The sequence below is a fragment of the Vigna angularis genome, chromosome 7 (assembly GCF_016808095.1).
Source record: "Vigna angularis cultivar LongXiaoDou No.4 chromosome 7, ASM1680809v1, whole genome shotgun sequence".
In the NCBI taxonomy this organism is placed as follows: Eukaryota; Viridiplantae; Streptophyta; class Magnoliopsida; order Fabales; family Fabaceae; genus Vigna; species Vigna angularis.
Genome location: NC_068976.1, coordinates 20,233,192 through 20,247,124, shown reverse-complemented (window position 1 = coordinate 20,247,124; position 13,933 = coordinate 20,233,192). Strand labels below are relative to the sequence as shown.

The window sequence follows — 13,933 nt, the reverse complement described above, 5'->3', positions numbered from 1 at the left end:
TAAGTCTCACATTAATGTTCAATTCATACTACTACATCGATAATCATGAAATTATATGTACTACAATAAATGTGTCCCAATAACATTCAATATTGGTATAAAATGTTTTAAGAGTTTATTTGCAATAACTACAGCCAACAATTTTAGAAAGTTAAAACAGAATAAATTCGTACTCATGAGAATTAAGAAACATAATTTATCCATCTGTATACGTTTAGATAATTTCATATAAATGAATTAATCTAAACAGCTTTTTTTAATCAAACAAGCCAATTCAACCTCCATATTTCCATGTCAGTGCTTGGTTTTGATACTTCTAAATCAAACCACTCCAGCCTTCATACTGTTTCTCAACCTATAAATAAATTTTCACTAGATATCCAAACCCTTTCGAAGGGGTGCATGGTACTGCTTAAAATGTTGAAGCTGGAGAATCGGCTAAAACAAGGGAAAACATGTTGAGGTTTTGCATTCAAGACATGTACAGAATAATAGCAGCATTAAGAACTAAGAAGTGATGCCTTTCCATCAATTCAGATAAACAAGTAATCATAATCTAATGGTATCAACCGAATCTTAACCATCTGTAAAGAATGTACAAGGCATCATCAACAGGATTTTTCGCCCGCTAATTGTGAAAAATCTAAGCAACGCTTGATCATGAACGACTCCTAATGTTTTATATGGTTTCAACTCCTGGATAGAACATAGATAAGCTACATTCACTAGGTAATCCTCATCTGGAAAAGATGAAAAGTCGTGAATTTGTCTTCTGGCAAATCCACTCAAATTTCTGAAACTAGCAAACTCATTGGATTTACCTAGTGCCAAATCCTTTTCAATAAAACCATAAGATCCCCAACATAAGCATCCAAGGGAAAACAATCTTCCCAATTGGTTTCATCTCTTCCTAAAGTAGTAAAATGGTAGCCTTTTCCTCATTCAACAAGGCCTTTGGGATCAAAATTGACGTCCAACGACAGGAGCCGAAATTCCACAATCAGTCAATCTTGTGGATACATCCACAACAGAAATACAATAACATGTCACAGTTGCAAAGCAAGGTCTGGTTGCTGAGAGTCAACCAGCACACCAGATGATTGTTTTGCAGGTGAACCAGGAGGTTGGAAACCAATGTTCAGGTCAGGAGGAAGTGTTTCCTGTTTCTGTCTTGGTTGACTGTGAGGTCGGATACCCCGCCAAGGTGGTATCTGAAATCTTGACAAGTCAGAAGCTGCTACTTGAGGGAAGACCATAGGTCTGTTTGGAAACTGTGAAGCACCAACTGGTTGAATAGGTTGAGATTGGGGTACAAGTGCCTGAAATGGAAAATTGTTCTTCTCAGACTGGAAAGGTGTTCCACCAGGAGAAAACTCTCCCCTAATTCGTGAAAAGGGCTGATGGAACTCTCTCGCTGGGTTGTACAATGATTCTGCAGAAATCTGATTTTTGGGTGAACTAGAAATTTCAGGTCCTTGTTTAAAACCTGCTGCACCAACAGACATCCATGCACGGGCAGCTGCTGCTGAAGCATTGCTCAAATCCTCTCTCCGTCCCAATGGAACTGATGGGGTCACTGGTGGGGTGTCAGCAGGGGAATGATTGGATGAACTAGAAGTCTGTTGTTTTTGTGTCTTTTCGGCTAACATCCTCATCAACTGAACTGGGTCACTAAGAGTCTGCTCCTGTCCATGGGCAACAAAGGGAGCTGATCTACCTGTTTGATTTGACGTACTTTCGGATGATGCACCAGGCATCCGTCTGTTTAAACTAGTATTCCTTACTTTTCCATTGGGCAACTCTCCACCAACAACTCCGTTGGTATCTGGCTGCTTGAAAGGCATAGACGGTAAAATAGTCAAGTTACTAGGTATCATTTCTCTGGGCTTAGACACTGCTGCAGGAGCATTACTTGTAAGCTTTGCAACTAGACTGGCATTATTCTGATCACTGGAGGGTAAAGAGTTCAATTCCACTTGTTTCAAACCCTTGTTCTCAGACTTGTTGAGGTTCCTAGTTTGGACATTGGGTTGTGGATAAAAGAGATTGTCATGAGAATTGGGTCTTGATCCAGCAGAACCAAACAAAGATGATTTGCCATCCGATGTAAGCCCACTACTAGAACAGACAGAAGGCTGTTTTCCCTCATGGATTGGTCCATTAACAGGATGTTCCGAGGTGGATTCCACATTCTTACAATTTTTGTCAACCTTTATTAACTCAGCAGTAGACTGCGTCTTAGTCCCCAAAATAGGTTGCTGCTGGGCAAGATTATCAAGCTTTAATACTGGTGTGGGAAGTGGTTCATACTCTCCAACCCAACCACGACCAAATTTACAGCCAGGTGGTAGTGCCTGCTGAATCCTCTGGGAAGCGATTCTCCAAGCTGTAGGTCCTAGAGTTGCAGCAAAACGAGCCAAACTCCTGGCATAGGAGTGCTCAGCTTGAAGTCCAACCTGGTGCCAAAAATATACAACATTGATGCTTTAAAAAAAATAAGAAAGTTTTATTCAAGGATTAGAATCACTTCTTTAGATACATACAGTAACCAGCTGCTTCACTTCACCCTCAAATGTTGTAAATACAGAATCCGATCTCGTAGCTGGTGGATTAGGCATATTATAAGTTGCACGACGTTCCATATCTTGCATAGATGGTTTCCTTCCCAACTTGGAAAGCAGACCCCTCCCTGAAACAATAAAGCAACAGTCTCAGAAGAGAATAGCTATATGATGACAGTAATATCCAACTGAAATTAAGAAAAATTAAACAATGAAGGCACGAAAGGGCTTAATCTTTTCTGTGATACCTGATATGTAGTCTTCTGCTTTCTCTTGATTTGCATCAATAATGAAAGCATTCCCCTCCACAAGACCATCAATATTTCCAGGCCTTTCACAAACGACACCTTGCATTGGATGGGATGTTGGCAATACATCTCCAATAGTAGCAAGAGTTGCACCAGAGGAAAAATCAGAGCCAATTGGTTCCTGTGAAGTATGACCCAGTGGCTTCTTTGCTGACTTCTTAACCAGGGAATTAGATCTAGTTTTTTGTTCAGACTTCAGCTCACTCTGAGAGCGATCAAAGTCAAACCGTAACTTTTCAAACTTTTTCCTAGCCAGTTCTTGTATCGATCTTGCCTGAAACAAATATAGGGATCATACAGCTTGCACAACAAAATAGCTACATGGAAACGTTTTTCAAGGGAGAACAGTAAATTCTATACCTGTTTGTGGTATATAGTCTCCGCTGCATTGTATTGCATTGCATTCGAGCAAATCAAAAATACATCACTCTGCATTCAACAATTGCATCAAAATTTAATGTGATACAGTAAAAGTTATTTACCTTTCAAAATATCACTCAACTAGGAAGACAACATACAACCTACAGTTTAAAACTGGTTAAGATGATAATAAGTGTTGCCTAGTGCACAAGGTGCGCCTAGCAGAATTTTGCGATGATTGATGCACACAACCTGGCCCCACACAAACAGATTGTTTTCCAAAAATTTGAGCCTCTAGGTCAAAAGGCAACAATCCTGCTGTTGGTGTTATCCTCCTCAGTTCAGATGAGGGAGCAAACAAGTTTGTTTCTTGCATTTCTTAAACATCATTATGATAACAGGTTGTCTATAAAGAAAATCCACACTAATAAAAAAAGTCATTTTCTTCTCCCACACCTTTTTATCATCTAAAATAGGGTACCAAGAGCCATAAACAAGAGACAAACTAACCAGGATATATTACCCCCCACTGCCTATTAGCATCAGCATATATTTTAATCTCCCATAGCCTCACTCATGTGCGACATTAGACATTTTTCGGGCTCTAGGCACTGAGGTGCTGAATTGCAAAATTTCTACTAAATTAAGAAACAATCATTTATTCATGCCAAAATAGACAAGCTACACTATGTCAATGCTTACCATAACCCAATCTATCATTACATTGAAAATATACTCCTTTCCAGGAAATAAAAACTGTAGTAATAAATTGTGCTAAATTTCATACAATCCCATCATTAGTTTACTCCTGAAAAAGTTTCCCACTATCAATCACAAACACACAAATCGCTACTGACAAACATAAGTAAGTAAAATCCAGACAGACTCTATTATACTGACAAACAAGCCGCTTAAATGTTTCCCCTCACACCAATTGCAAGCACCCTCGAGCTATCAACCCACTTATAATCAAATAGAAAAAACAATCATAATCTCAGAGAAGAAAAGAAACCTCTCCCAACTTTAACCATCATGAACAGTTGACACATGTACACACCTCAAATTGTTCCAAGGTAGGATAGGATCCATTTGCCAATTTCTTCCTCACTGTGGAAAAGTCCATTGGATTCTCAATCACATCATGATAATCAGGAAGCTGCATTGAAACATAATTTGAACTTTCAACTTAGATTGCCTTCCAAAAGCAAGATTAAAATTTCAAAGGAAGAAAAGCCCGCACACCTCTTCTGGATCAACTGGTTCAGCATACACACCATATGTGTCCTTCCTGACAATTCACCAGAAGACATCACATCAGCATGCATCAATATAAGTTGAAGATGCTAGAGTAATCATTCACCACAACCAAAAAGAGTGCAAGAGGAAAGAAAATGTTCATCGAAATCCCCTTACTTCTGAAGCTTGTCAAGGATCAACTCCAGGGTCCTCTTGTCAGGCAACGGAATCCCAGGTGGAAGCTTCGACGGAGTTCCTAACACTAGAAACAGAACAGAAAAACCAAACTTAGTTTAGAAACTCACAGTGGACGATAGGGTAACAAAAACATCGGCAAACCCGTTTCAGTATCGAACGAGGTACACAAGGAAAAAGCTGTGAAATATGAAATAAGAATTACATTACAACAGAAACCATAAATCGCTATACACACACACACACACCTGAAACTGAGTGGAGCCCTTTAGAATCCACTTTTCTTCCCTTTGCCTGTCACAAGAAACCACACAATTAATAACGCAACCCAAAACCACAGAAAAGGCAAATACTGCGTTTATATAAGAAAATGATGCGATGGAGACAGAGACAGAGACAGACAACAATGCGTCCTAGGTTATCTTATCTCTAGTCATAGACAGGGAGAGAGAAAGAGCGTTAATAAAATGAAAGAAAACACAATCAGAGAGAGTCTGCATGTGTGTGATAGTTTTGACAGTTGACGCGTTAGTTATCTCCCCCAAAATCCCGACACAGAGAGAGAAAGAGAAAGCCCTAGAGAGAGAAACACAAAACCACAGAGAGAGAAATATAATTCAATTATGGACCAATTGGTATCAAAAAATTTCCGAGGTGGACACTGAACACACTCTTCTCCCTAATCACAAAATTTTCAGCACTTGTGTCTGTTACCTCACGCTCTTCTTCCAGCTCCTCCGCCTCCTCATTCCCTTCCTCCTCCTCTTCCTCTTCCTCCTCTCCCTCATCCTCCTCCTCCTCCCCCTTTTCCTCCTGCGCGTGCACTCCACGCGCCCCCACATGACTCGGCGCGTCCTCCTCCTCGTCATCGTCTTCCTCCTCGTTGTTGTTGAGCTTCACCACCAGCTTGAGCTTCTTCTTCTCGCGCCTCCTCTCGTCCTCCTCTTCGTCCTCGTCCTCCTCGTCAAGGTAGTCGTCGTAGTCGATGTTGTAGCGCACATTCCGGCGGCGGCGGCTCCGTCGTAGGTCTGGCTGGGAGGATGCCGGAGATTGACCGGAGCGGCGTGCTAGATCTGTCTTTGATGGACGTCCCTTCTTCTTCCTCCGCACGATCTGACCCATCATCTAATCTATGGCTGGTGTTGTTGGTGCTGCGTCTCTCTCTAAAACCCTGTTTCACTCTCTCTCTTCTCTTGCTTTGGAACACTCCATTATTTTCGAGGGTGCCTCCCTTGGCTTTTTTCGAGAGGCTCAGTCAGGTCCGAGCCTGGCTGTCACCATCCGAACCTCAGCTTCGGTTCTTGGTGGGTGGGGTGCCTCCCTTTCACTACTCTCTATTTCTCACTTCTACTGCTTCTTTTTTTCTTTATCCTTTCTCATTTCATTGCTATGCTATATATAATATAAAACCATAATTAATTAATTTCTCCTCTTCTTAGTCAAACATCTCTATCTCAATAATACATTAAGTGCACATGTTTTCTAATATATTTTTAATATTTTAGTATATTTTATTTTTAAAATTTTAAAATAATGTAATTGTCATTTTTATATCTTTAATTAAGAAAAATTATAAGGAAAACAAATATATAATAACATATAAGTATATATTAAAATATAAAAAACTGTAAAAAGATATAATATGTAACTGATTAGAATTATTTTTAAAAGTAAACATTAAATAATTTCTTTAATTCCAGTTAAAAGTTTTAGGCATTTACTATAAAAAAATATTAAATATTATTTTACTCAAAAGATGGTCAGGTCCACAACTTTACAAAAATTCATTTTTTTCCTAAACTATATTGAAGAGTGAGTTTTCTCAAAATTCGATGTCTCATATTAACAAATTTTCATAAAATTCCGCGTATAACAACATTACAGTAAACAGTTTATTTTCTTAATTTTTTAAACTTTTAGAATAACTTATTTTCATTATTTGATTTTAAAAATTATTATTTTCATTATTAATAAACAGATATATTTATAATATTTAGTATAAGCAAAGAAAAAATTGAATGATTAACGAAAAATATAAAAATAATTTTTTTAAGCAATATTTATCAAGAGAGTAAAAACTATTTTTTATTTTTGAAAGTGATGCCTGTGAAACGCGTTTGAAGTGCTTTTCATCACTGTCCTTATTTTTTTCTTCACATTAGCTTAAATGTTACAACCCGAATTTAATGGATACGCGTAAATCCACCTCAGCTTAAACACTAAATGAATTAATATTTGTCTGGTTCAGTTAAATTTGAATGGGTCCAAATTAATTAATATATATGATAAATAAAATTAATGAGTACTAATGAATTTTACTCAGTTAAAAAAACGTTACACATTGGAGTGAGTAATAATTAATATGACAAAGTGATTTAATGAGAACACCTTCCACCTCAGACTAAACGTTCATTTATTAACATAGATTAATTTTTGGTGTGTGATAAGTGTGATATCATATTAATAGTTAATTTAAAAATTTTATTGTTTAATTAGTAGTTTGGTATGTAGAAATAATTCATAAGTTTTTTATAATTAAGTTTATTTTTTTTTAAAATGATGTAATTAGGTTATTTTTATTAATATTATATCAATTACGAAATGTCACGTATATTTTTTTTTTCGTTTTCTTTTCATTATTAATTAATTTTAATATTTTACTTCAATTTTTTGATGAAATATCATGTCACTTTACAATGGATGGGACATAGCAATAACAATGTTATTTGTTGACTCATATTTATTTTCGTTTTATATTTATTTTATTAATTCAATTCAATTTTAATTTATTTTTTAATAATTTAAGATTGAATTGAATAAAAGGTATAAAAAATAAGTTTTAAAAAATCATAATATAATATCATATATTCCAATACTAAACTGATATGTGGATAATTTTTTTTTAGAAAAAACTGAAGTAAAAATTTAAAAATATTAAAAAAAAACAAAACAGCTACAACACGACACACGACATATCTTTAGTATAATACTACTTATTTAATTACATAAATTTTTCAAAGTTTGAAACTAGAAAAAAAATAGAATATCTACTTGAATTATTTTTACAAAACTTGAGAGCAAGTGTGTTACAGTTTGGATTAATCAAATCCACAACAAGTCATTAATTATTTTGATTAATGAGCATTATTTCAATTTAATGAACTTAAATGTGAATAAATGTAATTAATTTTATTTTATTTTATGATATTATAACGCTTAATAATAATTTTAATTTTAATTATTTTTATTTAGGATATCAAACTTTGGTAATATATATATATATATATATATATATATATATATATATATATATATATTATTTTAATTTATTAGAACAGAATAGAGATTAAAGATTAAAAAAACATTAAAAAAGTGATTTGTAGATAAGTTGATATTTATATGGAGTTAAAAAAATGACATAATATAAGTATATTAATTAACATAATAAGTTATGTATTAATATATTTAACTAGTTTATAATTTAGTTTGATAATTATAAAAATGTTCGATAAGTTTTTTTAATTTACTCATTTTTTAAAAACTTAACATGTAAATTATATATTATTTTAGTTCATTTATAGTCTTGAATGTATTTAATTTTCTTTCGTATATTTTATTCTTGGTATTCTTAATTATTTTTATTGTTATAAATTAATTTTAATTAAATATTAAATACTAAATTATTATTATCATTATTATTTTATGTTAGGTTTTATTATTATTTAGTTTTACTTATAACATTCCCGTTTAGTAAAATTTACTTACTAATTTAAAACATCACATAATTTATAAAAAAAATCATAACCTAACTTATTAATATGTAAACTTTATTTACAAATTTCGAGAAGGAGTAAATCAAACTTTTTAAAGATGAATAATAGATAATCAACTAAATAATCTATTCAGTATAAAAATTATATATTTACCTAACCATTACTCTCTCTCTCTCTCTAAAAGTTATTAATAGTTTTATTGCTTCACTATTTTCCTATTATCATTAACTTTTTATTAAGTATAACATACGTGGAAAAATAAAAATATAAATACAAAAACACATCTAAAGTAAAGTAGAATACAATACCAATTCATAAAATAAACACATGACTCTCATGGCATACTCATATGCAATAATCACAAGCACACCTGCCATTGCTTATTCAATTTTTTCTTTCAATAGCTATAATTATAACATGTTTGGGCCTTTTCTCAATTTATAGAGCATGATATGATAAATTATATATATTACAAACTTGACTTTAATTGACTCACTCTAGATATATGAAACTTCATTAACTCTCACAACTTGTTATTTTCATATATATAAATTCAATTACTAACACAATAAGAATGATCTCATTTCAGTCTCTATCGACAATACACCCCATACAAAATAATTCATTGTAATATTCTCACCCTAGAAATAGCTACCTCGTCATTCTTTTCATATTCATCTTAATTCAAATTAAACATTATCAAATTAGTAAACACGGTCACAAAAAAATAGTCAAAGAACAACATATCACAAATAGTTCATTAATCATATTCTCATATAATCTTAAATCATCAAACCATGTCACACTTATGTATTTTACCTCAATTCAAACTCATCGTAGCATTAATCACCTATTATTTATTTATATTTACATGTTGAGAGTTTATATATGATTTTTTTTATTGTATTAGCATAATATTTAATTACAATATTTTTGTTACTAATATCAAAACAACAAAATAATTTTCCAACCAAAGACCTCTAATCAAATATCCAAATGATCAAAGTGAATATTCATATGTATAGAATCAATTGTCAAAATTTTAACTTGATCTAATGATTATTATAAAGCGGGAATCTCAATTTTATCAAGATGTCTCGAAACAGAAAACACGTACTCACCCAGTGAGAAAATGGCTCACCTAGCTAGAGAAGTCTCCCTACTTCTCTTTCAAACTTGAAATTTGACAATTACTCAGCTAGAGATTGGCTCACCTAGTGAGAAAGCCTCCTCGCCTCTCTATCATACTCAATTTTGGCACTCATTTAGTGAGCGGTTAGCTTGTTGAGTAGATCTGCATAAACCATACACAAAATTTTGTAGAACATGTCATACCTCCATTCCCAATATAGTGTTTTTCTCTTCCATACGAGTCAAAATAGGACCAATTTGCTTAAAATGACTCATTGAAGCTAAGAGTATCACTTCACTATGTCAATCTAAAAACAACACAAGTAAGAGACCAAATTTACAGTTTTAAACCCTAATTTAACCTTTTCACATAGTTTTCCCCAATTCAACCAAATCAATAGATGAAATTACACGAATTCAACAATCAATCCATAAAGTACCAACTATCAATCAAGATAGTAGAAATCAACATGCAAAAATTATGGGTTAGCTCCTTCTTTTCTTAGTTAAACTTCCTTTTTACTCGGTTGCTCCTTAGAGTTTTATTTCTTATATATCACTTAACTAGACAAAAAAAAACTCTAATTAGAAATTTAAACATATCACCATGATCACAAAACAACAAAAATTCATTTTGAACACATTTGAGCCACTATATGTAGTAGAGCACACATACAAACTCAAAGAACAAAACTATTTCAAAAAGAGAAAAAAATGATATTACTTTGTTGAATCTGATCAAATAGATATGTAAAGATCTTCACTAGGAAAAATCATATGGTTCTTGATTTTAAAAAAAATAAAGATCGAGATAAAAACTGTAAAGTGAGAATGGAAAGAAATTTAGATAAAAAGTGTAATTTTCATAAAATAATCTCAATTAATTAAAATTCTATTTATATTTTAAACATTTTATTATTATAATATCACAGTGTTCTCTTATTTATGGTAATTATATTATAATTGTTTATTTTTTTATTGTATAATATAATATAATTAATTACACATTATTATAATTCATGGTGATACATATGGTAACATAATAATGGTATAACTAGTATTTTGTGACTCGTGCAATGCACGAGATTATTTTCAAGACAACTCAATCGTGTTTTTTATAACAATTACAAGTAATGAAATAAGTTCAAAATAGATATTGTACTTTAAATAATGATGATAAATATGATTCAAAATAAGACACATTAACTTCACAATGTTCACCTTCAATGCATCAGTACATTCACAATACCTGACAACACTAATGATATTAATCATTATTTGTCCAATGTACAGATTCAATATTTTGAACATCCAAACATATATCTTTAACGTTTAAAGCTTGAGTAACATTTAGAGGTAGATAGGTATAATTTATATTAGATATACTAAATCTGTTTTATTTATTATTATCTAAATATGAGTATCATTAAATAATACGAGGTAGATAAGAATAATTTATATTAGACATCTCGTTTTTTTTTTATCTTCATTCTGTTAATTCTTTTAGTTTTTTTAAGGATCATTTTGATATTCATTCTGTTAATACTTTTAGTTTTTTTAAGGATATTTTGATAAAATACATAAATATATTTTTGACACTTAGTGCTAAAGCATTACAATATGCAACACCATAATATGCTAAATTTACACACACCAACATAAATGCAAAGAATTAAAAAAGTGAACCATTTTAGCCTCTAATGATAATTAATGTTAGGTTATTTTTGTATAGCATAGCTTTAATTTATTATTTTTAGAAATATTGATTGAAAAGATAAATGCTAGGAACTATTTGTTTGGTGTGTGCATGTAACAACTTTAGACCTTATTAAAAGAAAAATATGTAAAAGTTGAAAGTGACTTTGTGGGGTTGGAAAGTTGAAATATGAGAAGAGTGAGTTGAGCGGAGGCACCGTGGGCGGTGGCCGGCCGGTCATGGCCTTCGGTGGTTGGTTGCATGTGGAATTTTGTGATGGGTTGCTCACCAATTCAATGTTCTTTCTTTCTGTTTTTTTACAAATAAAATAAAATAAAATTAATTCATGAATTTTTTTTACTGAAATAAAGGTTGCTATTGCGACAAAAGAAAGTGTTTAAAAGAAGTGTCTGTGTGAATGTGCCCTTTTGGGCTGGTTCTTTTGAGTGCAATAAATATTAAATATTTATTGTCAATTCCTTCCTAAGCTCTTAAAAACGATAAAATCAATGTAATATTTTATTTATTTAATATGCTTTTTTTTTCTAATTTAAAATTGATATGTTGTTAGTATTTGTAAATTGAAAAAAGGTTTATTTACACAATGTTATGAATAATGTTAAAAATTTTGTTTATAGATTATCAAATTATGACTCGTTACATTATACTTTATTTTGATTTTATATTTTTATCAAAAATATGAGATATGAATAAATGATTATTCATTTATTATACTTTATTATTATTATTATTTTATATTAATTTTATAATTTCATACATGAAAATTTGTTATTATTAATATTTTATGTACTTCTAAACATATAAACCTTGCAAAATTTGAATTTGTAGTCATTGATAGTACGAGAAAAAATTGATATTAAATGTTGAAATACATTTAGATGCAATAGATTTTGGTGATGTCATTAAAGAAAAAAAATAAAGCATATGATAAACTAGTTTGCTCGCAACAACAATGTCATGAAAAAAGATTTGACAAATATTTTGAATTTATTTCATGCTTTCTTGTGGTTGAACAAAATAATGAACTTTTGATGAAATAAATAATGAGACTCGTCTAACTGGTTTTCTCTATTCTCATAAGTGAATGCAACAATATCTTTTATATATTTTCATGGTCATAGTTGTGGCCTTGATTATGGTTGTGCTAGTGATCATGGTTATGGACATGGTCATAAAGAAATTTTCAAAGAGATATTATATCATCAAAAGTGGAACAATAATGTGAAAAAGGAAAAAAAGAAAAAGGTAAGAATAATGACAAATAAGATGAAAATATAAGTTATCATTAGGGTAGTAAAAACCATTTGGTTGTATTTATCAACTCCAAAGTATCTTAAAAATAAGGATAAGAACATAGAAATGCACTTTTCTTGTGAAAATGGTGATTTTGATTATGATCATATGAATGTCACTCCTCTTGATATTGTTTCTTTTTTGTTAAACCAGATGGAAGCATTGGTCACCTTATTTGGTAACAAGAGTTTTAAGAAATAGACTATATATATATATATATATATATATATATATATATATATATATATATATATATATATATATATATATATATATATATATATATATATATATATATAATTGCAGAAGAAGTTTCTATGTAGATACAAAATAGATTCACTTACTAAAGGAAAAACTTCTAGACTTGTAACTCGTACACTTGAAGGTGTAAAATCCATTGGATACAAATGAATTTTTGTGTAGAAACAAAATAAAAATGGTGAAATTTAGATACAAAGTATGATTAGTTGCTCAAAGCTTTTCACAAATACTTGATATTGATTTTTGAAGAGACATATTCAAGTTATTGGATGCAATAACATTTTGATATTTGATTAGTCTAGTTACACAAGAAGATCTGCAATTACATCTAATGGATGATGTTAGATCGTATTCCTAAAATTGAACAAGTCCTTTTATGGATTAAGACAAACAATCAAGACGTATGTAGTATAATTATCTTAGTGAGAATGAAATTTGTCATTATATTTAAATGCAAAGATTAGAAAATAATTTTTTCATGAATTCTCTAATCAATAGACATCCCAGAGAGATTGTTATGAATTAATGTTTGTCCATTAATTTATATAATTGATTAATTTACTATAAAATTGATTATTTTTATGAGATTTAAATATTTGTATTAATTATTTATCCTTTTTTTCTAAGTAACAATACACACAAAAGTTAGACTTCATTTCCTTTTATGCTCTCTTCTTTTTTTTTTTTTATTATCATCTTTATTTTATAACATGATTTAAAGAATAGTTTATATATTTTTAACAATATATAAAAGGACACAAAATTGACAATTTTAAAATTTTGAGTTAAAAAGAAGTATCATAATCTCCTTAGACTTATTTACTTTATATATTAATATCGAATATTTCTGGTATCTGTCTTCAAAATACAAAAATATTCTTAAATGTGTTGATTACAATTGTGGAAGTTCTGACTTATTTTTAGAAGATTTGAGTCGAGATTAGTGTATATGGTGTCTTTTTCATGAAATGGCACAGTGAAAAAAAGAAACCTTAGTTAGAATTTGTAGAGTAGGAACAAAATCATGAGGAACATATAGAAGTGGGAAGAATATGGTGCAATGAATGCAAATCAGAATTCAAAAATAATTAGGGGAGG

General features: G+C 31.0%; 1 protein-coding gene across 1 annotated transcript; it reads right to left on the bottom strand.

The window, feature by feature from the left end:
* Positions 1-439: 439 nt before the first annotated feature.
* Positions 440-6,036, bottom strand: LOC108338306 (uncharacterized). Its single transcript, XM_017575101.2, has 9 exons — positions 5,375-6,036; positions 4,909-4,954; positions 4,643-4,727; positions 4,472-4,517; positions 4,287-4,385; positions 3,230-3,298; positions 2,810-3,143; positions 2,544-2,689; positions 440-2,456 (listed from the first exon to the last, which is right to left on the bottom strand). The coding sequence occupies exons 1-9, from the start codon at positions 5,783-5,785 to the stop codon at positions 1,047-1,049; spliced, it is 2,646 nt and encodes an 881-aa protein (XP_017430590.1). The 5' UTR covers positions 5,786-6,036; the 3' UTR covers positions 440-1,046.
* Between the last annotated feature and the right edge of the window lie 7,897 nt (positions 6,037-13,933).